A 24,978-nucleotide genomic window follows, 5' to 3' on the forward strand; every position below is an offset into this window, starting at 1 on the left:
TTGTATCATGTCTATGTTCAGACTGTGATATTGTATTGATCATATTTCATTGTCCTTTCTCCAATCTATGCCTCTTTCCATAAAGCTAATAATAGCTGATATAAAATAGGTAAATTCGTCATCAACACACATACTTGCTTTCTTTTTCAATTTTTCGGCTGTACCTACCACCTGGCCTGTGAGAACCAGGGATTGAACTCCTGCCCTTTGCACTGGAAGGGCGGATTCTTAACCACTTAACAACATTGTATTCTGTGTATTTGCATTTCTCCCAATTTACAAATTTTGTTTCTGGGATTTCCTTTTAATCCTCCTACCCCAAGTATTTATTTTACTTTTTTGCTAAGATTTTTATTGTTTTTTGACTGCCTTCAGAAGATTTGTGTGCATGCGAAGTTACTTCAGTCATTCTTGTCTCTCTGCCTGCCAAACTCCTCCATCCATGGGATTCTCCAGGCAAGAATACTGGAGTGGGTTGCCATTCCCTTCTCCAGGGAATCTTTCTGACCCTGGGATCGAACCCATGTCTCTTACGTCTCCTGCATCAGCAGGCAGGTTCTTCACCACTAGCGCCACTGAGAAGCAAGACTTAGAAGACTTAGAAAAGAACTTTTGGAGGCCTGAGTGAACCTCTTCTTTTCTCTGCTTTGAAAAACTTCTGCTGAGGTCATATTATAAAATCCAAGCTGCTTTGGCTTGTCAAGTGCTGTAGTGGATTGGCCAAAAAGTTTGTTATGGTTTTTTCATTACATCTTACAGAAAAACCTGAATGAACTCTTTGGCCAACCATATATTTTGCAGCCTCCCTGCCTTGGTTTAGAAGGATTAAGTAACTTACCCAATGTACTGTAGCTAGTAAATAGCACAGCCAGCATCTTTCTGATTGCAAATATGTTGTTTAAATCACACTAATATGCCTCCCAAGCTTCCCAGGTGGCTTAGTGGTAAAGAATTCGCCTGCCAATTCACGAGATGTGGGTTTCATCCCTGGGTCAGGAAGATCCCCCTGGAGAGGAAAGTGGCAACCCACTCCAAACATTCTTGCCTGGGAAATTCCATGGACAGAGGAGCCTGGCAGGCTACAGTCTATAGTGTTGCAAAGAGCTGGACATGACTGAGCAACTGAGTATGCACGAGTCTGACTCCCAGGGCCACAAAAGAGGGAAAGCTAAAAGTCTGAATTATTATCTTAAATATAGAGATTTCAAGAACAATTTCACAACAGAGGTGGTATTTTAAAAATAAGCATCTAATCACATTTGTTGCTGGTGTTATTTTAGATTTTTTATTGTTATTATATATAATAATAATAATTTTTTATTATTTGGTCTTGCTCCGGGACATCATTCATCCATTCTGGATGGGAATCAAGATGCTGTTGTTGATTTCAGGTGTCATTCTGTCAGATGACCAACCCATAGCACCAGTGTCATCTACCTCACCTGGTGTCAAAACGGAAAGCTTACCTGCTTCTAAAGCACCTGTGCTGGGAACCATTACCACATCGGCAATACCACTGAAGCCCGTTGTGGAGGAAACTTGCATCAGTGACCAAGGGAAGGAAAGAGGGGGCAGGGGGCAGCCCCCCTTCCACCACAGATCCGAGGGTGGCTTGGCGGACACAGAAGCCATAAAGAAGTTGCCCCACGTGTCTTTGTCTCAGTACAACTTGCTGGAGACGGGCGTTTCTGTCCAACCTTGGGGGAGTGAGAATTCTGTCTTGATTCCAGAACCTGGTAACTATGCCTCCATCAGGGACAAGTTGCAGGGCAAGTCGCCTCAGGACAGCCTGAGCAGCAGCTGCCCTCAGTGTAACACCGTCATCGCCAGACCTGAGCAGGAGCAAGTTTCCCAGCAGGTGGACTCGACCCTGAACCAGGACGTGGGCGACTCAGATAGTGAGGTCGCCGTCACTCTGATAGATACTTCTCAGCCTGGTGACCCGCTGAGTCTGCACGAACCCATTAGGATTGTCATCACCATGAGCAGTACTCCCAACTCCATGACAGACTTGGAAAGCTCGCTCCATCTCAAGGCAGTTGGTACTCAGCCATCTGGCTTCCAGGCTGATGCTGAGCCAGCTCCCCCAGGGGCGGCCGGTCCCCCAAATGTGGAGCAGATGAGAATTCCCGTCATCACCCTCCAGCTGTCTGAGGATGCAGGAGGCATGGTGTGTCCCGAAAGCAATGGAAGTGGCAGGACACCAGAGAGACTGATGGTGGAGGCATCCTCCAACCCGTGTTCTGGCTATGAATCTGGGGAGGGGGGCAGTGCCACCCAGGACCGCAGTCCTTCCTCAGGAGACCACTGTGCAACCCCCCCACCTACACCTCACATGATCTCTGAGTCTGAAGCGGGAACGGAAGCCCAGGCCAACCTAGGTCCATCATCTTGTAGAACCAGCCAGGAGAAGAGACATGCCCGGGTCCTCAGTGTGGACAGTGGGACGGATGTCTTCTTGAGCAAAAGTTCTGCAGAAATTATTAATGATAAAGAGCAAACAATGCCAACTTCCAAATCTGACCTAGAGGCCAAGGAAGGTCAAGTACCAAATGAATCCAACTTCCTGGAATTTGTCTCCTTGTTAGAATCGATTAACACTTCCAAGGTGGTGGTGTCTAACCAAAGGAATGAACCAACAGAGCAGAGCAAAGACAGCAGGCTTCCTGCAGGTAGGATCCCACATCTCTTCTGTCCTGCTGATGCAGAGAAGGCAGTGTCTCTCTTTGTCATTGGCTTTCTGTGATTAGACTTTGCAAACAGCTGGACAGCTATTGTGTAATTGTTGGCTGTTTGGCTCCTCACTGATATTTGCTGAGTGTGCCAAAGCCAAGCTGTGTGATGAACATAGATTAAAACTGGCTCTCTCCTCCAGGAAATTTTAGGCATAGTAATGAAGATTTGGCTTCCCTGGAAGGCAGGAGTGTTTATTTCTAATGAAATAAGCAATTATATGTTACCATGGTGACGAGAACCTTCAATGGATGTCTCTTCCATTATAAAATAGATGCACTCTGGGAAAGCGATTGTAAAGCAAATTAAGGAATCCACTTTTCTGTTGAATTCTATTATACAGTCCTGTATGCTGAATTTCCTAATTATCCCAAGTTGTAAACATAATTATAACACATGGCCCTTAATATATGCCAGTGAAAGTGTTAGTTGCTCAGTTGTGTCTGATTCTTTGCAACCCCTTGGACTGTAGTCTGCCAGGCTCCTCTGTCCATGGGGTTCTCCCGGCAAGAAGACTGGAGTGGGTTGCAATTTCCTTCTCCAGGGTATCTTCCTGACCCAGGGATCAAATCCTGGTCTCCTGGATTGCAGGCAGAATCTTTACTATGTGAACCACCAGGGAAGTCCAATTTATGCCAGGCACTGTCCTAAACCCTTTATAGATATTAACGAGGGTGACCATCTGTGGTGCTTTGTTCGACAAGGTCCTTGTTAACACGTGTTTTGCCAACATAATTATCAATAGCACCACCTCTCTCTCACAAAAGTATTCCCAGCTTGAACAATAAATTATACAGTTACTGTATAATGGAGTGAATTATATACAGCTTCACTCATTTGCTCCTCATATAACCTTGTGTTATGGGTTCTTTTATCATTCCTTCTGGAAAGGTGGTTTTCTTTAAGTTTTCTGAGATAGTCTAGTAAGTCTGGAGCTGAGCTTTGATCTCGGTATTGCTCCAGAGTCAACACTCATAAATAATAAAACTGTATTTCCTGCATGAATATAATATTCACTCGTTTTCAGGTTACTTAATATCTCTGAGCTCAGTTTCTTCCCTGGCAAGGGATGTTACTGGACTAAAGTTTCTGCAAAGTCTTTCTTTATGTTCTTTTTCTTTTTTTTGGCTGAATTGCATGATATGCAGGATCTTAGTTCCCTGAGTAAGGATCCGAGCCAGGCCCCCTGCAGTGGAAGTGAAGTGTCCTAACACTGGACTGCCAGGGAAGTCCCTATGGTCTTTTAACTTTAAATGTCCACATTTCTCTGATTTTTGAGTACATCATTTCTGCATAGATCTCTGAGAGCATATCTATACAGTAGGATTGCTTGCAGGGAGTTGTGTTTCATGGGTCTGTAGCATTTCTTCATTCTCGGATTGCCCCTTTATTATTGGCTGTTCTCTGGGACAGTCAGAGGTCCCTTTGGCTCCACGATGGTAGCTCCCAGCAGTTTGTTCTTGTTCCTTTTGTCTTTCTGGTGCTCTTCAAAAGGCTTGTCCTGCTAGTGGATCAGTCCACTCTTGCACAAAATTTCATCAATATTTGAATATTTAAATTATGTAAACTGAATGTATTCACCTTTTTACTACATCTATGTATCCAGGATTTGTGTATAAAGTAACATGGACAGGAAAGGTAAACTTCTTAACAAACATGTGCAGTACAAGAAAGCATTGGTTACTCTGAGATACTAGACATCTTTCTGATATGAGCTTTGGATTGCTTACTCCCCAGTTAATGTAAAGATTCATGGATCTTGACTAGCGTTGTCTGGTGGAACCTTTTTCAGTGATGGAAGTGTCCTGTATCTGCCACCACCAGTGGCTACTGGCCACTTGTAGCTATTAAATACTTGAAATGGGGATTGTGCAGAAATGCAGTTTTTAATTTGATTGAATTTTACTTTATTTAAATAGCCCCACATGTGGCTACTGGCTACTGTATTGGATAGTGCTGAGCCAGACAATGTGTGTCTTCCTGGGGAACTGTGAGTGGGGTGGACAGATCCCTGGCTTTGGAACTTGACAGCCCAGGGCCAAATTTTGGCTTTGCAGTGCCAGCTGCGTGAGCTTGGGCCATTCACCATATCCTTCTGAGTCACAGTTTCTTCAGTAAAGCAGGAATAGTAATATGTTACAAATTTACTGTAATGATTCAATTAGGAAGATATGTTTAAAGTCTTAATACTTGATCAATTTCAGCCATCTGTTCTGAGTTTCCCCTCTGGCTATTATGTGAGATTTATTTAGTCTGTCTAAAGTTTCTGCTCTTAAACTTTTCAGCCAGCCATATTTAATCAGAGCAGGGTTGAGTTGGAAAGAGATGTGGATGCTATGAGGTTTTCTTTGGAAAGAATCAGGCTTGGTTGTTGTGACAGGAACAGGTTTGGCTATTGGGAACTTGTAGGTACAACAGGATTGGAGAAGGAAATGGCAACCCACTCCAGTGTTCTTGCCTGGAGAATCCCAGGGACGGGGGAGCCTGGTGGGCTGCCGTCTATGGGGTCGCACAGAGTCGGACACGACTGAAGCGACTTAACAGTGGCAGCAGTTGTACCTACAACAGGGAGGGGGAGGTTGGAGTGGATTATATGTCTGTTCCAGGAAGGGTCAGAGGTTTGTTCTTAATTTATTTTTTAAAAACTATCAAGCGTTTGCTCTTCTTATTATCCTGTGATTTATTCTCTTCCCGTATTTTTTTTTATTGAAATACAGTTGATGTGCAATCCTATATGTGTTTCAGGATTATATAACAATGATTCTCAATTTTTAGAGATTGTATTTTATTTACAGTTATAAAATATTAGCTATATTTCCTGTGCTGTACAATATATCCTTGTAGCTTATTTATTTTAAATATGGTAGTTTGTACCTCTTAATTCTTTATCCCTGTCTTGCCTCTCTCCCTTCTCTCTCCCCACTGAAAATCACTAGTTTGCTCTCTACATCTGTGTTATTTCTGTGTGTTATATTCACTAGTTTGTTTTGTTTTTTAGATTCCATGTGTCTGTGATAACCTACTGTATTTGTCTTTCTCGGCTTACTTCACTAAGCATAATAATTCCAAGTCCATGTTGTTGCAGACAGCAAAATTTCATTCTGTTTCATGGTTGAGTAATATTGCATTGTAAATACTTATACTACGTCTTTTTTACCATTCATCTGTTGATGGACACATAGACTGCTTATGTATCTTGGCTACTGTAGATAATGCTGCTTCGAACATTGGGGTGCATGTATCATTTGAATTAGTGTGCTTGTTTTCTTCAGATAAATACCCAGGAATGGGTCATATGTGGGTTCTATTTTCAGTTTTTTGACAAACTTCCATAATCCATAGTGGCTGTACCAGTTTGCATTCCTACCAACATCCCTTTTTTCCTACATCCTCACCAACATTTCTTATTTGTAGACTTTGTGATGATAGCCATTCTGACAGATGTGAGGTGATATCTCATTGTGGTTTTGATTTGCATTTCTCCAATGATTAGTGATGCTGGCCATCTTCATGTGCCTGTTGAGCCATCTGTATGTCTTTTTTGGAAAAATGTCTATTCAGATCTTTTGCTCATTTTTTAATCAGGTTGATTGTTTTTTGTTATTGATTTGTATGAGCTGTTCATATATTTTGATATTAACTCCTTGTCAGTCATATCATTTGCAAGTATTTTCTCCCAATCATTAGATTGTCTGCTTATTTTGATGATGGTTTTCTTTGTTGTACAAAAGCTTTTAAATTTAATTATGTCCCATTTTTTTTAATTTTTGCTTTTGTTTTCTTTGCCTTAGGAAACAGATGCAAACAGTAATACTTCAATTTATGTCAAAGAGCTCTTTGCCTATGTTTTATTCTAGGAGTTTTTTGGTTTCTGATGTTACATTTAGGTCTTTAACCCATTTTGAGTTTACTTTTTGTATCTGGTGTGAGGAAATGTTCTAATCTCTTTCTTTTATATGTAGTTATCTGGTGCTCTTTATGGTACTCTTATTTCCAACCCAGGTTGCCTCCACAGAGGCCTTTAGGATTATCTTTAGGTCTTGGGGATATTCTAGAATTTGAGGCTATAGAAATCCGCATACTTACCAACAGCCTTTAAAACCATGTTTCCGCTTTGTTTTGATACAGCTTTATTTTATTTTGTGGAAATAAACAAAAACCGCTCAACTGAGAAAAAGTAAGGCTATTATTTAGAGCTTGCTACAAAACATGCAACCACCAGCATTCTGGCAGAAACTCTGAGGCAGGCAGAGAAGAAAGCTTTGTAGTGGAAAAAAGGAAGATTCCAGGTGTGGTTGGAAGCTATTGGCCTGGGGAAGCTGGAGGCGAGATTATAGCAATTGATGTGATTGGTTTATTATTGTCGTTGACTAGGTCCTGTCCACCTCCTTGTGACTCCATGGACTGCAGCATGCTAGGCTCCTCTGTCCTTCACTATCTCCTGGAGTTTGCTCAAATTCTTGTCCATTGAGCCAGTGATGCCATCTAACCATCTCATCCCCTGCTGCCCTCTTCTCCTCTTGCTGTCAATCATTCCCAGCATCAGGATCTCTTCCAATGAATTGGCTCTTTGCATCAGGTGGCCAAAGTCTTGGAGCTTCAGCTTTAGCATCAGTCCTTCCAATAAGTATTCAGGATTGATTTCCTTTAGGATTGACTGGTTTGATCTCTTTGCAGTCCAAGGGACTCTCAAGAGTCTTCTCCAACACCACAGTTTGAATGCATCTATTCTTCAATGCTCAGTCTTCTTAATGGCCCAACTCTCACATCCATAGATGGCTACTGGAAAAAACATAGCTTTGACTATATGGACGTTTTTTGGCAAAGTGAGGTCTCTGCTTTTTAATATGCTGTCTAGATTTGTCATAGCTTTCCTTCCAAGAAGCGAGTGTCTTTCAATTTCATGGCTACAGTCACCATCTACAGTGATTTTGGAGCCATAAAGTGATGGGACAAGATGTCATGATCTTAGTTTTTTGAATGTTGAGTTTCAAGCCAGTTTTTTCACTCTCCGTTTCAGCCTTATCAAGAGGCTCTTTAGTTCCTCTTCACTGTCTGCCATATAGTGGTATCATCTGCATATCTGAGGTTGTTGATATTTCTCTTGGCAATCTTGATTCCAGCTTATGATTCCTCCAACCTGGCATTTTGCATGATGTACTATGCATATAAGTTAAATAAGCAGGGTGACAATATACAGCCTTATTGTACTCCTTTCTCAATTATCCACCACTTGTTCCATGTCCAGTTCTAACTGTTGCTTCTTGACCTGCATGAGGTTTCTCAGGAGACAGGTAAGGTGGTCTGGTGGTCCTATCTCTTTAAGAATTTTCCAGTTTATTGTAATCCACACAGTCAAAGGCTTTAGTGTAGTCAATGAAGCAGAAGCAAAATTTTTTTTTTAATTCCCTTGCTTTCTCCATGATCCAACAAAGGTTTGCAATTTGATCTCTGGCTCCTCTGCCATTTTGAAACCCAGCTTTACATCTGAAAGTTCTCAGTTCACATACTGCTGAAGCCCAGCTTGAAGATTTTGAGCATAACCATGCTAGCATGTGAAATGAGCACAATTATATGATAGTTTGAACATTCTTTGGCATTGCCTTTCTTTGTGATAGGAATGAAAACTGACCTTTACCAGTCCTGTGGCCATTGCTGAGTTTCCAAATTTGCTGCCAAATCGAGTGCAGCATTTTCACATCGTCATCTTTTAGGATTTTAAACAGTTTAGCTGGAATTCTATCATCTCCACTAGCTTTGTTCATGTATGCTTCCTAAAGCCCACTTGACTTCACACTTCGGGGTGTCCGGTTCTAGATGAGTGACTGCATCATCGTGGTTATCTGGGTCATTGAGACCTTTCTTGTATAGTTTCATGTATACATTTCTTGTATAGTTCTGTGTATTCTTGCCACCTCTTCTTAATCTCTTCTGTTTGTTAGGTCCTTACCATTTCTGTCCTTTATGGTGGGGAAGAAAATGGCAACCCACTCCAGTATTCTTGCCTGAAGAACCTCATGAATGGTATGAAAAGGCAAAAACACGATTGGTTAAAAGAGCATATTTGACTTTCTCTGATTGGTTGGATTTCTGCAGTTGGAAGCAGGGATAAAAATTAGGGAAGCTCTTCGTTATTAATCAATTCCTGTCCATTTTGGGCTGATTGTTGCAGGAGTTATTATTTGGCTTCCTGAGTTGTTTGCTAGAAATAGTGGTCTGACTTCTGACAAGTGTGACTTGTACATAGTATGTTAGTTTCCTGGGTTGGTTACTGTAGTTAATGGATTATTTTTCTGAGCTGGTTCTGTAGATTGTGGGTCAGAGTTCTATTTGTATATATATATTACATGGCTATTGTCTATTTGTATATTCAATTTCTCCTAGACTTTCTAAGAAAATAATCATGAATGCATGTGGAGATGATTATTGAAGGATTATTAATATCTGCAGTATAGAAAAATGGAAACACTAAGTTTACAAGAATAAGAGTCTAGTTTATTAAATTATACTATGTTAATGTAATATTATTTAGCTTCCATTTGGGGATAATGTAGAAGAATATCTCATGTCATTAAATATTTATAATACTTTAAGATAAGTACAACAGTTATAAAACAACATCTGTTTTTGGGGACTTCCCTGGTGGTCCATTGTTTAAAATTCCATGCTTCCACTACAGGGAACATGGGTTTGATCCCTGGTCAAAGAACTGAGATCCTACATGCTTGTAGCATATCCAAAAAAAACCCAACGCTAAAAACATGTTTTATAACTTTTCTATTTAGTTTAGTAAGTTATACTATATCAATGTAAGATAACTTCCATTTTTGGATGATGTAGAAGAATATATCATTAAATGTTTGTAATAATTTAAGAAAAATAGAACAGTTATAAAACAATATCTAAATTATGACTTCATTTTTGGAGAAAAAAATGTCTAAAAGAAAATTTTGGTGTGATAGCTATCATATTGGCTCCTGAATCAGCATGGTGGGGTTAGGAGTAATTTAAGACTTTTCCCCTTTTCTCTAGTTTTAAATTATATGCCATTCACTTGTGCTATTTTTAGACAGAAAATTCCTTTACATGTGTATTTTTAAAGGGAAAAGGAGAAAAGTAGCCCATTGTTGTTGTTGGTTGTCAAGTCATGTCCAACTCTTTTGCGACCCCATGGACTGTAGTCTGCCAGGCTCCTCTGCCCATGAGATTTCCCAGGCAGGAATACTGGAGTGGGTTGCCATTTCCTTCTCCAGACATCTTCCCACCCAGGGATTGAATCTGCATCTCCTGTCTTGGCAGGAGGGTTCTTTACCACCGAGCCATCAGAGAAGCCCCAAAGTAGCCCATAGGTTGGCATTTGTTATGTGCCCATTTAAGAGAAGGAGAGACTAATGTATTAAAAGCAACATGAATGAATGAGTCCACATACATGTAGTGTTAGCATGTAGAGCTGTCTAAACATGCCTCCCTGCAGTTTTATGTGACATGATCACTGGCTAAAGCTATTTGTTATGATAGCACTTTTTCACAGATGTGTTTCTTGAAAGCTGTGGAAACTTCTATCTTGACAAGCTGTCAAATGAAATGCAAACATTTTTGTACCAAAGCAATTCTAATTGTTTCACAGATGCACTGGGAATGTTTTTATTCAGGACTCACATGGAAGCCAGCAATGTTTCTCTAGTTACTTCAAGTCTAAGGATGAAAAACTTTGTTTTACACATGGTGATGGGATTCAGACCCCAGGGAAGCTAGCATCTTTTACTTCTTAAGGCAGATCTTGGTAGGCTTTCTGAATGTCATTCCTTGAAAGAGCCTGTATGTTCAAACCACACAATCATGTTCTACTCTCAGGCGAACGTTTATGCAGAAGAACATAGCTATTGGCATCTTTGGTCATAAGAATACAGAAGACATTGTGACCTTGAAAATGGCCATTGATGTGTGTCTTTAGCCATGTGTTTCAGTAGTTGTGGCACATGGGCTTCTCTCGCTGTGGCATGCAGACTTAGTTGCTCTGCAACATGTGGTATTTTAGTTCCCTGACCAGGGATCAAACCCACGTCCCCTGCATTGGAAGGTGAAGTCTTAACCATTGGACCACCAGGGAAGTCCTCATAGGAGCTATTTACATTTTTCTATTTATTCTTACTTCAGTTTGGTAACTTATTTCCACATATTTCCACCTTAATTTCTTATTAAGTATTATGTTAATACATAAAGCAATGTTTTTCAGATAACTGCTCCCAGGAGAAAAAGGAAGAAATCCTGGAAAGTGAGAAACCCAGTGGGCCCATTGCCAAACAAGGAAAACCAGACGTGCAAAGTCAAGACCACACCAGTACCAGCCCTGGGCTCACCGAACCTGCCAAGATCCCAAGCCTGTAAGGATAATTCACTCATATAACTTGGTGCTGGTACAGTCTCATTCACTGGCTACTGCTTTCAATTCTTTGTTAAGGATAAGGAGGTGTTCCACATCATTTTTGAAACCTTTATATATGTTAAGTTTCCAGGGCAATAGGCAAAGGCAAATAATCTACAGGGTGACTTCCCAACAAGACAGTTCTGTGCTGCAAGTCATCAGTGGGCCGGAAACATCGGTGCAAGATGAGATGTCCGTGGATGCGATGCATGTCTTCATCGATGAACATGGTAAGTCTTCAGGGCTCTTTACTCATGAGGTGGAGGGGGGAAGCTGGCAGCTTTCTCAAGTCTCGTGTGGTTTCAGCCTGAGAATAGGTTTACCAGCCATCTGAAAGTAGAAGGGTCCTTTGAGACCTTTCCTAAACTAAAATGATGTAAAGTCCTCAGCCTCTGGGATCTAATGCCTGATGACCCGAGGTGGAGCTGATGTAATAATAACAGAAATAAAGTGCACAATAAATATAATGCACTTGAATCATCCTGAAACCACACCCTGCCCAGTCCATGGAAAAATTGTCTTCCACGAAACTGGTCCCTGGTGGCCGAAAGGTTGGGGATTGTTGGTATAAAGTGAAGAAGCAGTTACCCAGGGATGCATAAAATGCATCAGGATAATACACAGATGCTCCCAGTTCAAAGCCATGATGGCTTGATGCTGAGATGCTTGGTGGGACCCTGGAGATGCTACTCTTAGTGCTTAGGGTGTGAGCTGGCTCTATAGCTCACTGCAGAACAAAGACTGAATGCTGTTTTTACTTTTAGCCTTTTAGAAGCAGAACTCATTTCTGGATTTCTTTCAGTTAGCAAAATAGGTACTAAGGTCAATCTTTTGTAAAAAATGAAGTGGCATAAAGCGAACTTTTGAAAAGCAGGAGATACCTGTATTAGACTTTGGAACAGGAAGGCTTAGTGCTGACTGGTCACATTTAAAGTTCTTAGAACAGGCTGTGCGCCCTCTGCGTCAGGGCCTTTGCATATACCATGCAAAGGTATATGCCTGTGCCTGCATTATGCCATTTATCCTTCAGATCTCAATTCTAAAGAATATTCTTAAGGAAAACTTTTCCTGGATTTCCCAGGCTTAATAAATTTCATCTGTGTTTTTGCTCTCTCAACACCCTATCCATTTCCTTCTTTGAGACTGTTACAGCTTCTAGTTGTTTATTGAGTGCTCAGTTGCTTTGATTGTATCCGACTCTTTGTGACTCCATGGACCGTAGCTGGCCAGGCTCCTTTGTTCATGGATTTTCCAGGCAAGAATACTGGAATGGGTTGCCATTTCCTACTCCAAGGGATCTTCCCTTCCCAGGGATCAAACCCACATCTCCTGAGTCTTCTGCCTTGCAGGCAGATTCTTTACTGTTGAACCACTGAGGAAGCCCAGTGTTTATTGCCTTATAATAATTTGATTACTGACATTCTCCCCATTTTCACAATTGTAAATTTCAGGAAGGTAATGTCCAGCACCTAATAAATATTTATTGGGTATATGTTGAAATCTGACTTTGATATATTTTTAATGCCTTGTTACAAAAAGATTAAAAGTAATTACAAAAGAGAGGAAGGAAGGGAGAAAGAAAGAAAAAACCATTAAGTGGCAAGTTCAAGGTTCCTTTGATTAAGAAATATAGATCCTAGTTTTTCTAGGATGAGTCTTGGGTTAAATTTTTTATAGATCGGTTAATACTTGGTTATTCTACTCACAAGGGCTTCCCAGATGGTGCTAGTGGTTAAGAACCTGCCTGCCAATACAGGAGATGTGGGTTTGATCCTTGGGTTGGGAAGATCCCCTAGAGGAGGGCCTGACAACCCACTCCAGTATTCTTGTCTGGGAAATCCAATGGACAGAGGAGCCTGGTGGGCCACAGTCCATAGGGTCCAACATGATTGAAGTGACTTCACACCCTTGCACACACATTCTACTTTCAAATAGATCCTGGTTTGAGTAATAAATTATGTGTTACCATCTCTCTATAGTTAAGTAATTTCTGGTTTGAAGTGCTTTTGCATCTGTAGAAATACAGAGATTTTTATGTTATAAAAAACGTTATCACTTTTGTCCAAGCCTCCAGAGGGGCCGTGGTTGTCACTGTCTGTGCTTTTTATGGTGGGACAGCCTTCAAGCTGAGGTCAAGCACTGTGGAATGCATTGCAACTACTCATAACAGACAAGGTTAATTATGCTCCCTTGTCACCTGAAGAAAGTAGTTAAAACCTCTTCTGGGGAGAGACCGTTTGCATTTACAAAGTGAACTGATTTTCACACCTCAATACCCTGAACCACTTTAGCAGGCTAATTTAACTCTGCAAATTAATTCCATCTCTTGCTTTCCCTCATTACCAGGCTGACACCCCAGTCAGCAGCTATGCCAGTGCTTATCTTCAAATTCAAAGGTAGGGATGGCCCCGTGTGGCCCGCCTATCAAAACCATACATTTAATAAGCCTCTTTTTGTGCATGATACCAAAAAAAAAACCACCAAAAAACCCCAGTTATAGCATGCTCAGATCATCCTGACACATGAAGAGAATATACCAAAAAACGCATTGAAAAGAATGTATTAGAAGAAAATTAGAGATGGTGCAGTTTAATCAATGAAAGGCAATTAAGTGATAAGGAACTGAGTCATGTGATATCACTTAATGTGGGATCTAAAAAATAGATACAAGTGATCATATTTAGAAAACAGCAACAGTCTCACAGAGGTAGAAAACAAATTTATGCTTACCGAAGGGGAAAAAGCAGGGAGGGTTATACCAGGAATTTGGAACTAACAGATATACTGTTATATATATATTATGTATATAATAAGTTATATATGAAATATTATATTATATATAATTATATATAAATTATATTTATATGATTATATACATTTATTATATATAAATATATTATATAATATATAAACATTATATAATATTATATATTATTATATATGTAAAATAAATAAACAACAAGGACCTACTGTTTAGCATTGGGAACTATATTCAATATCCTGTAATAACCTATAGTGGAAAAGAACCTGAAAAAGAATGTATAGATGTGTGTATAATGGGATCGCTTTGCGTACACCTGAAACTAACACAGCATTGTAAATCAACTATACCTCAATGAAAAAAAAGTAACTGAGTCCAACTTGTCTAATATTATTAGAGAGATGCCTCAGCTTTTCCTAGTTAAGTTATACCTTCTATGGAGAAATACAAAGAATAGACTTAGATTACCAACAACTGTTATTAAAATCATCCAAAATTAGTTCCCTCTAACTTGAAAAAAGTATCCACAGAAATGATCATATAAGTTGTGTAACATTTTTGCTGAACTTTTGCAGGGGAGATTAAATCCTGTTATTTAAAGTCTGGAAATCAGAAAGAAGGCCCTTTCCAGAATCAGCCATCAAACTATGAAGGCTTCTCTCACGCTGGGTGAGTAGGGCTTGTTTGCAGGTCGGGGAGGTGTTGTGTTGCGGCCCCCAGCAACTTCCATGCAGCTTACTCTGACTGTAAATGAAGTGAGGATCCTGGCGTCAAATGAATGTGTTAATTCATCTGTGGGCCTGAAAGCATGTGGGTTTCATGTGAAAGAAAAAGAAAACCAGATATTGTAGAATAATAAAAAATAAGTGGAACCACCTTCATAGTAGCCACTTCAAAAAATAAATATAACATGTTGGTATTAATAGAGAGGAATCCTGTGTAAATGATTATGGGAAAGGCATTGACGCAGTTTGAGGATGCATTATGAAATCCCTCTCAAGGAGTGAACTAGAGAAATGGTTAGTTTTCATCTGTATGGATAAGGCAAACTCTTTTGCTGGTAGATGATCTAAACCTCTTTTCTGTTCTTCTGAGTGCGTTGAGTAACTTTCTTAATTGTATTCATTACGTTGATATGAATTCACTTGCACGTCCGAAGCATATGTGTATTAACAGTGACATTAGGCAAGCTATAAGTCTTCTCAGTTGTGGATTGAATTCGTCCTTCATCCTGGACTTCAGGATTCTTTGAGGATAATCAGTGGCTTGTTCTGAGTGAGAGAGTACATTTTTCATGTACATTTCTCTAGGGTTGTATGCCTTTTTGAGGATTTATGGAAGACTTTCGTGGTGTCCCTGAAATGCCTTAGACTTCATGCCTGGAGAGTGTGAAGGGAGTTACAGGAGCTCCACTCCTAGTTTCTAGTGTGCGGTGTTCCTTCCTAAGGTCAGAGTTTCCTTACCAGGTGTGCATGGGAAGTGGGAGCTCCACTCCTAGTTTCTAGCGTGTGGTGTTCCTTCCTAAGGTCAGAGTTTCCTTACCAGGTGTGCATGGGAAGTGGGAGCTCCACTCCTAGTTTCTAGCGTGTGGTGTTCCTTCCTAAGGTCAGAGTTTCCTTACCAGGTGTGCATGGGAAGTGGGAGCTCCACTCCTAGTTTCTAGCGTGTGGTGTTCCTTCCTAAGGTCAGAGTTTCCTTACCAGGTGTGCACGGGAAGTGCAAGGTGAGCCTCCAGTGTACCTGGAACAAAGTCTGTCCTTGTCCCTGCAGTCTGCCTTCAGGTGGGATTCTGGCATGTGCCAGCCTTTCAGGGTGTTCTTTCGTCACTTCTGCTGCTTCTCACCTGCTCAGGAGTGCTGGTGTCAGCCGTCGTGGTAGATCTGATGGCTGTTGTGGGTGGCAGTATTCATGACCACACAACCCCAGCTGGCTCCCAGCCCCAAAGCAGCCTGCTCGGGTCCAGAGTGAGTCTTCGGGGGAGACAGGCATAGTGTCCATCACCCACCTGCCTTCCACTGTTCTTTATCTCCCTTGGTACCCACATTTCAATCAAGACAAACAACACAAAATTCTTCTTCAGCCAAAAATCATGCAAAGCGATGTTTGCCACTGGAGACCCAAGAAGAGAGACAGGTCTGCCACCCCATCTTGGCTCCAGCCTCCAGGATGTTTGGTGGCAATGATTTGATGAGTTCAGTCATCTAAGGTGGCAGCTTTCTTCAGACAAAATATTTAATTACACGAGAACACATTTTGAAAAGCTGTCCTGTTACCCTGCAATCCTCAGTTGAAAGCTGTAGTATTTTTAAGCTATATTTGGAACAAGTGTATACAAGCCTCTTATTTTATCCCCAAATAGATTTACAAAGCTTTTAAATTTTTGTTTTCCTGATAAATGGGCTTCACTTTCCCTGAGGAAAATATTTGAACTGCCTTTTGCTGGTAATGGCAACTAGAATAAGGCCACATATCCAGAGTCTTAAAACACTAAAAATACACAGGGTGCAGATAAGAATTTAAAAGAGTGCCTATAGGGTTTTCAGTAAGCTCCATTCCTTGGACCATACCTCACTGAGAAATGCCATTAACTCACTTTCTCCCCTTAATTTCTCTCTCCTCGTTAATTTCCCTCCAACTCTTGTTTTCTTTGGTTTCCTCTGTGTTTCTTCCCCAGCTAGAGCTCTTTTCTGTTTAATCCTTGCTCCCCCTCCATTTCGAGACCTGCTATGGCTAAGGATTGCCGTAGTGCATTTACTCTTGGTGAAAGAGATTTTGGCGAGAGGGTAGGTTTTGGCCCTGCTGGAGTTTTAGGGGACACCGATTGTGTTTTCCTGTGAAGCTCTATGGCTTAGCAGCATCTCAAAATGTCAATCCTTTCCTAGATCTGCTTTTTGTACGTGAATAGTTAGACCCTTTCTGTTACCCACGAAAGAAATCCAAGTCCAGCAGCCTTCACCAAAATGGGAATTTAGGGGCCATGTAATGGAGCTGTCTTGGCTACGTGGCTTGAGGTGTATGGTTTCTCTTTCTCCCATCACCTTCCTGTTGCTCTTTTTGACATCACTCTCAAAAACCTCACCCTGACAGTCAAAAGATGCCTGCAGGGACTTCCCTGAGGGCCCAGTGGTTGAGACTCTGTGCTTTCAACACAGGGGGTGCAGGCTCAATCCCTGGTTGGGGAACCAGGATCCCACATGCCTTGTGACTAAAAATAAACAAAATGCTCTGATATTAAAAGAAAAAGGTGCCTGCAGTAGCCACACAGCTTATGTCTTCACTCAACTCCACTGGAAATAACATATTTCTTCCCCATAAACTGTGTAACTCATCATTCTGACTGGGCCGTGGACCCTGAGCCCAGTCACCAAGGCAAGTACTTGGCTTGGGTCTGAGTGCATCCGCAGAGCTGGAGTGACAGGCTCCCTTTGAGAATGTGCAGGAGTGCTCTTCAGACGGAAGGTGGGAGCCCAGCTGTGTCGGACTCTTTGTGACTGCATAGACGTAGCCACCAGGCTCCTCTGTCCATGGAATTTACCAGGGAGGATACTGGAGTGGGTTGCCATTTCCTGCTCCAGGGGATCTTCCCTACCCAGGGGTTGAACGTGCATCTCTTGAGTCTCCTGGATTGGCAGCTGGGTTCTTTACCACCAGTGTCACCTGGAAAGCCCCATGGTGCATGAATGCTGGGCAGCAAAAATTGACAAATGACCCCTGAGGACTCTCGTTCTGGTAAAATGCAAGTAAATTAATGACTGTCCTTCTTTAAAGAGAAGGACAAGTTTATAAAAGCAACCTTCTTTTAAAGAAACGTTCCTAGTTGTCTCTTATATTTCTTGTATGTGAACATTCTGATGGACAAGACAAGGGTCTTGGTCCCCCAGCCCTACATGCGATGTTCTTTTTTTCTATTTTTTATTTTTAAAGATTTTTTAAAAATGTGGACCATTTAAAAGTCTTTATTGAATTTGTTAACAATATTTCTCCTGTTTTATGTTTTGGTTTTGTGGCCACAAGGCATGTGGGGTCTTAGCTCCTTGACCAGGGATCAAACTCTCACCCCCTGCATTGGAATGTGATGTCAACCACTGGAGCACAAGGGAAGTTCTCCTACATGCTAAGTTCTAAGTCTTTGATTATCTGCTTTTTCCTAAGGTAGTTTGACAGGATATCAGTCTTAAGAGTTCTAAGAAAGAATGGCCCACAGTCACATGCATCATCTCTTTCTTGTGTTTAAAGATAAAATGACATACATGTCTGCTATTGTATGTGTGTGTGTGCTTAGTCACCCAGTCATGTCCGACTCTTTGTGACCCCTTGGACTGTAGCCTGCCAGGCTCTTCTGTCCATGGGACTTCCCAGGTAAGAATACTGGAGTGGCTGCCATTTTATTATTTGAGAATATACACATCCTCTGTACTGTCTACTCTTTTAGATAAGTTGGTCCTTTCGAGGGGACTTTGTTCTGGAGTGCTCTAGCCATTCAGTGGCCCATTTGGGCACATGAGGTGTGCGGTGCTTCTTGTTTGATGCTTGAGCACAAAACTCTAGTCACTTCACTTAGCAAAATTATAGCATTGAAGGTGTTCCTGGGGTGATGCTGGAAAAGCACTTATGGGACTGCCATTTGTTTAATTCATGCTCAGGAAAAATGGCTCAGTCCTGTGTAGAGTCAGCTGATCTTCTGGGTTTCAGCTGCTGTCTGACAGCCTTAGGGTGAATATTCCAACAGTCTCATACTCCTCCCCAGGCTAAGAGATGTTAAAAGCTGTGCCACCCACACGTGGGAGGCTAATTTCTTTGGATTTGTAATCAGATTTGGCTTTTGTGGATGTGTGTGGTGTAGTGATGGCTTGGGTACTTTTGAACTGGTTGTATGAAAGAAAAATTGTGGTAAGATAGGATGAAAGCAGGGCTTCCTGGGTGACTCAGACTATAAAGAATCTACCCACAATGTGGGAGGCCTGGATTCGATCCCTGGGTTGGGAAGATCCCCTGGAGAAAGGAATGGTCAACCCACTCCAGTATTCTTTCCTGGAGAATTCCATGGACAGAGGAGCCTGGTGGGCTACAGTCCATGGGGTTGCAGAGACTCAGACACACTGACTGACTAACACTTTCACTATCTTTAGGATAAAAGCAAACAAGCTGGTTTAACTTGTTGTTGTTGTTTTTAAAAAGAATTTATTTATTTATTTGGTTGCACTAGGTCTTAGTTGCCACTCATGGGATCTTTAGTTTTGGCTTTTGGGATCTAGTTCCTTGACCAGGTTTGAACCAGGGCTTTCTGTATTGGGAGAGCAGAGTCTTAGCCACTGGACCACCAGGAAAGTTCCAAGCTGGTTTAGTTTGAGTATGTGAATTTTTGCATTGACCACTTCCAATTTACCTTGATTCATGGACCTAACTATTCCAGGTTCCTATGCAATATTGTTCTTTACAGCATCAGACTTTACTTTCACCACCAGACTCATCCACAACTGAGTGTCATTTCCACTTTGACCCAGCTGCTTCATTCTTTCTGGAGCTATCTCTCTGCTCTTCCCCAGTAGCAAATTGGGCACTTACTGACCTGGGGGCCTCATGTTCTGGCATCCTCTGCGTGCTGCAGTCCATGGGGTTGCACAGGGCTGAACACGACTTAGCAACTGAACAACAGCAATCCTTTCACTAACATACCTGTGTGTGTGGAGAGTGTCACTCCTTCTTTAATGCCAGAGGCAAAGACACGTCAGAGCAGCACATAGATGATCAATTGCCGTGACAGCAGGTCAGGAGTTTGTAACTTGGAGGGCAAGTCACTCACACTTTACACTGTATTCCAGTGGGCCTCGAGTCTTTCCGTGGGAAGCAACACTCTAGCACTTCCTGGCCCTGAAGGAAGTGTTTTCCTGTCATAGTTATGATGGCAGCAGCCATTGCTTATTAATGATGTATTTTGCACTAAGTACTATGCTAAGTATTAAATTGTCCCCTTTCATTCGTGTGAAGGAAAGTTATGACCAACCCAGACAGCATATTAAAAAGCAGAGACATTACTTTTCCAACAAAGGTCCGTCTAGTCAAGGCTATGGTCTTTCCAGTGGTCATGTATGGATGTGAAAGTTGGACTGTAAAGAAAACTGAGAGCCGAAAAATTGATGCTTTTGAACTGTGGTGTTGGAGAACACTCCTGAGAGTCCCTTGGACTGCAAGGAGATCCAACTAGTCCATCCTAAAGGAGATCAGTCCTGGGTGTTCATTGGAAGGACTGATGTTGAAGCTGAAACTCCAATACTTTGGCCACCTGCTGTGAAGAGCTGACTCATTGGAAAAGACCCTGATGTAGGGAGGGATTGGGGGCAGGAGGAGATGGGGATGAGATGGCTGGATGGCATCACCGACTCGATGGACATGGGTTTGGGTAAACTCCAGGAGTTGGTGATGGACAGAGAGGCCTGGAGTGCTGCGGTTCATGGAGTCACAAAGAGTTGGACATGACTGAGCAACTAAACTGAACTGATCCGTGTGACAAAGTAGAGGTAGGTGATATTCGCTTCACTAGATAGAATAGGAAACCAAGACTGATGAGGAAACAAGCTGAACCTCAGCAGCTACTAAGTGGCTGGGGGACTCTTAAATCCCTCCCCCAGCACCCTCCCACCGGCAGGGGCCACAACCTCAATTCCTGGGTGCCAGGCAGATGGGATAAATGAGTGAAGTGGACCCAGAATCAAATTCAGTGGGTGTTGGGTGCTGAATCCATGGGAGGTCATTTGTCCTGTGGCACCAGTGGTAAAGACTCCACCTGCCAATGCAGGAGACACAAGAGACGTGGGTTTGATCCCTGAGTTGGGAAGATCCCTTGGAGGAAGAAATGGCAACCCGTCCCAGTATTCTTGCCTGGAAAATCCCATGGACAGAGAGCCTGGTGGATTATAGTCCATGGGGTCACAAAGAGTCAGACACGACTGAGCACACACATTTGCTAGAGAACTATTTAGGGTGCTTATGCCAGCTTGGGAAGCCTGTGTGACCAGATTTTTCCAATTTTTTCCCAACAGGAGCTAGAAATTCCCATTTATCTGTAAAAATCCATTTTTTAAAAAGATCTTTTTTGATGTGGACCATTTAAAAAAAATCTTTATTGAATTTGTTATAATATTCAATAATATATTCTTTCATTTTTTATGTTTCTGGTTTTTTGTCCCAGAGGCCTGTGGGATCTTAGCCACCGACCAGGGATTGAACCCACACCCCGGCACTGGAAGGTGAAGTCTTAACCACTGGATCACCAGGAAGTCCCTCTGTTTTGTCTAATGTTGTTGATTTTAATAGTTTTTTCAATTGCCACAGGCCACAGATGACACGTATGGTTGGCTGAGGCCTGTGAGTGCTCTGAGACCTGGGTAGGGCAGTGCTCTTGCTAACACATGTGATATTGGGGTGCCCTTATGTGGAACCCCCCCTCCTCCAGGCACCCTTCACAGCCCGTGCTTCACTGCCTCACTCCTGGGGGCCCATGGAGCTGGCCTTCAACCCTTCCTCTTCCAGGCCTCTGCCTGTTTTTGCATGGAACACCCATCTCCACTCACGTCTGCCTTCTGGAATTCTCTTCTTTGCAAGCACAGATTACTATCTGCCTCTTATATCCATCTTTCCTGTGTCAGTCCTACCATGCCAATTACTCCATCCCTCCGTGCTGCCATTAGAGGAGCTTGCCACACCCTCCCTGGTGCAGGAGACACCCAACTCTTCTAGACTGTTCTTGTTTCAGGAAAAGTCGCCATGGCTAGGGTGCCTCTGGGGGTGTGGTGGCTCAGTGGTAAAGAATCCGTTTGCCAAATGCAGGAAGCACGGGTTCAATTGCTGGGTCAGGAAGATTGCCTGGAGAAGGAAATGGCTACCCACTCCAGTATTCTTGCCTGGAGAATCCCACGGACAAAGGAGCCTGGTGGGCTACAGTCCATGGGGTTGCAGCGAGTTGGACACTATTTAGTGACTAAACAACAAATAAAAATACTAGGGGGCCTCTGTAGCCCTCACTTAGCCCTCTGTAGGTGGATGTTCAGTAAATAGTGAACCGAATCAAATTAATCATTGGAAATGACAAGGTAGCCTAATCAGAGTTCTGGATAGCAGACACCAACTGGTCATTTCGGGATAGCAGATAAGAGGTAAAGCAGGGTGGGATGTTCAGAGAGAACAGCATTGAAACAAGTATACTATCAAGGGTGAAACAGACCACCAGCCCAGGTTGGATGCATGAGACAAGTGCTCAGGGCTGGTGCACTGGGAAGACCCAGAGGGATGGGATGGGGAGGGACTTGGGAGGGTGGATCGGGATGGGGAACACATGTAAATCCATGGCTGATTCATGTCAATGTATGGCAAAAGCCACTACAATATTATAAAGTAATTAGCCTCCAACTAATAAAAATAAATGAAAAAAAAAGTAAAAAGCAAAAAAAAAAAAAAGAGGTAGAGCAGAAGGGGGAGAGGTAGGCTGTGAAATCCCATGGAGGATGTCATGTTTGGTTCTTCTTGCAGCAGGAATAATTAGACCTCTCTGCAGAGAAACAACCCAATGAAGGTGGGTTTAAAACAGTACCCACAGATCATTCCCTCACCTTGAGATTGTTGGAAGGGAAGAGCCAGAAGCCATAGGAGTTGGTCTGGCAACATATCCTTTAAACTTTAACTTTTATTGACGTGTGGGTTTAAAACAGTACCCACAGATCATTCCCTCACCTTGAGATTGTTGGAAGGGAAGAGCCAGAAGCCATAGGAGTTGGTCTGGCAACATATTCTTTAAACTTTAACTTTTATTGACGTATCATTGCTTTACTGCTCTGTGTTGGTTTTTGATGTACAGTGCAGTGAATCAGCCGTGTATATACATATGTCCCCCCTTTTTGTGGATTTCTTCCCATATAGGTTCATCACAGAGGACTGAATAGAGTTCCTTGTGCTATGCTCTGTGTGTGTGTGTGTGTGTGTGTGTGTGTGTGAGTCACTCAGTCGTGTTTGACTCTGAGACCCCACCAGGCTCCTCTGTCCATGGGATTCTCTAGGCAAGAATACAGGAGTGCACTGTCATGCTCTCCTCCAGGGGATCTTCTTGACCCAGGGATTGAACCCATTATATAGTAGGTCCTTATTAATTATTTAACTTATGCATAATAGTATATATATGAAGGCTTCCCCAGTAGCTCAGTGGTAAAAAAATCCACCTGCAGTGTAGGAGCCGTAGGATATGCGGGTTTGATCCCTGGATCAGGCAGATCCCCTGTAGGAGGGCACATAGCCCACTCCAGTATTCTTGCCAGGAGAATTCCATGGACAGTGGAGCCTGCTGGGCTATAGTCCATGGAGTTTCAAAGAGTTGGACACAACTGAAGAGACTTAGCAGCACACACGTGGTGTATATACATGATACAGAATGTTATCTTCTCCTTTCATAAGTGGGAAAATGGGGGGGAAAAAACCCTGCGAAATGACTCTTTTTAACCCTTCTCTGTAAAAATTGAGGTTGAATCTCAAATTTGATTTTCTAGCAGACACTATTCCATTCAACGGAAATGATTTTCTTTGTCCATATGAGAGATGACTGTGATGGAAAGCTGACATTTCCTGAAGGAAAGCCACACTTCCCTGACATCAGAGGGGTTGTGTCTGCAGCCTGAACTCAAACTTTCATCTTGGACTGACTCAGATTCCCTTTCCTGCACAAAGAGTAACTTTGGGTTTGACACTGAGCAGCTTACTTGATCATTTTAAGCATCAGCTTTCTAATCCATAAATGGAAATAATACTAGGAATGAATTCAGTGGGCGGCTTCAAAAGCTAAGTATCATAGCTGAAACTCCAACACTTTGGCCACCTGATGAGAACAGCCGACTCGTTGGAAAAGACCCTGATGCAGGGAAAGATTGAGGGCAGGAGGAGAAGGGGGTGGCAGAAGACAATGTGGTTGGATGACAGCACCAATTCAAAGGGCATAAGTTTGAACAAACTCCGGGAGATAGTGGCGTGTCTGGCATGCTGGCAGTCCACGGGGCCACAGAGAGTCAGACACAGCTGAGCAACTGAACAACAACAATATGCAGTGCTTAGTACAGCACCTCTCACCGGGGACACTGGGCAATGTGAGCTGCTGTTAAATGGTTTCCAAACAGAAGCAGTAGGACGGTGGTTGAGGTTCACCATGACTTTATGTAGCAAAAGAGCCGGACTTCAGGCTAAGGAAAGTCTTCCCTCTTGCATTTTTATGAGTCACTTTGTGAGATTTTTAAGGTGGTTAAGTACCTTGTATTCTGTCAACCTGTTGTGTTCCAGCTTTTTGGCCTCTTTGGCAGTTTTAGAGAAGGTACTTTGCTATTTTATGCCTAGCTTTTAATGCTATTACATTTAGAGTTCTCCTACCAGAGTAAACATAAACTTTGATTTTGAACTTGGAAGGATTCCTAGTGGGGGCTGTTTCTAAGCCCTTCAGCCATGGAAGATATTAGAAAAGCAGCCTTTTCCCTTTAAGGAGACCTCAGTGGCTGGGATCGCCTCCAACTAGGCCATTAAACCCCTGATTCTTATTATTGGCCAGAAAGCCATTCCTCTTCACCATTGTTAAGCCTAGTTGCCATGTGACAGTTTTATATCCCCGACTCCCAAGAATGAATAGGGAATTGTTTGCCGTGTAACTTCCATGTCTCTCTGGGGATTCCTGGAGGAAACCAGGGGAGGAAACAAATTTCCCTCCTTGGTCCCTCCGTCATTGTGGGAACCAATACATTTCTCATTAACTGCCAGAGAAACATAAGCAGTATTTTCCGGTTGTACAATAACTGTCCAGAAAGCCAGTACCTTTGGTAACATTATCTCATATAGTCCTGCTTGCCTCAGAAACTAGAATAAGGGACAATGGCTTGAATAGCGGAATTCAGAATTGCTATGTAAAAAAAAAAATTTCAGAGGATAAATTTATTACCCAGGACATGGGACTGATTCACCAGCTCAGACTCTCCTATGAGCTCATCTGCCTAGAAAATCGAAGTTGAAATAGGCTCTCTGCCTAGGAAGTTGAAGG

The 24,978-nt window shown here is 42.3% G+C and overlaps 1 protein-coding gene across 5 annotated transcripts in view; it reads left to right on the top strand.

The window, feature by feature from the left end:
• Positions 1–24,978, top strand: part of PCNX2 (pecanex 2) — a 296,271-nt gene that overhangs the window by 25,819 nt on the left and 245,474 nt on the right. For all 5 annotated transcript variants that reach the window (XM_070471076.1, XM_070471078.1, XM_070471079.1 and 2 more), the window contains exons 5-8: positions 1,392–2,672; positions 10,970–11,117; positions 11,243–11,388; positions 14,495–14,588. In XM_070471076.1, coding sequence (XP_070327177.1) covers positions 1,392–2,672; positions 10,970–11,117; positions 11,243–11,388; positions 14,495–14,588 — 1,669 coding nt within the window. The remainder of the gene's footprint in view (positions 1–1,391; positions 2,673–10,969; positions 11,118–11,242; positions 11,389–14,494; positions 14,589–24,978) is intronic.

Source organism: Odocoileus virginianus, chromosome 7 (genome assembly GCF_023699985.2).
Source record: "Odocoileus virginianus isolate 20LAN1187 ecotype Illinois chromosome 7, Ovbor_1.2, whole genome shotgun sequence".
In the NCBI taxonomy this organism is placed as follows: domain Eukaryota; kingdom Metazoa; phylum Chordata; class Mammalia; order Artiodactyla; family Cervidae; genus Odocoileus; species Odocoileus virginianus.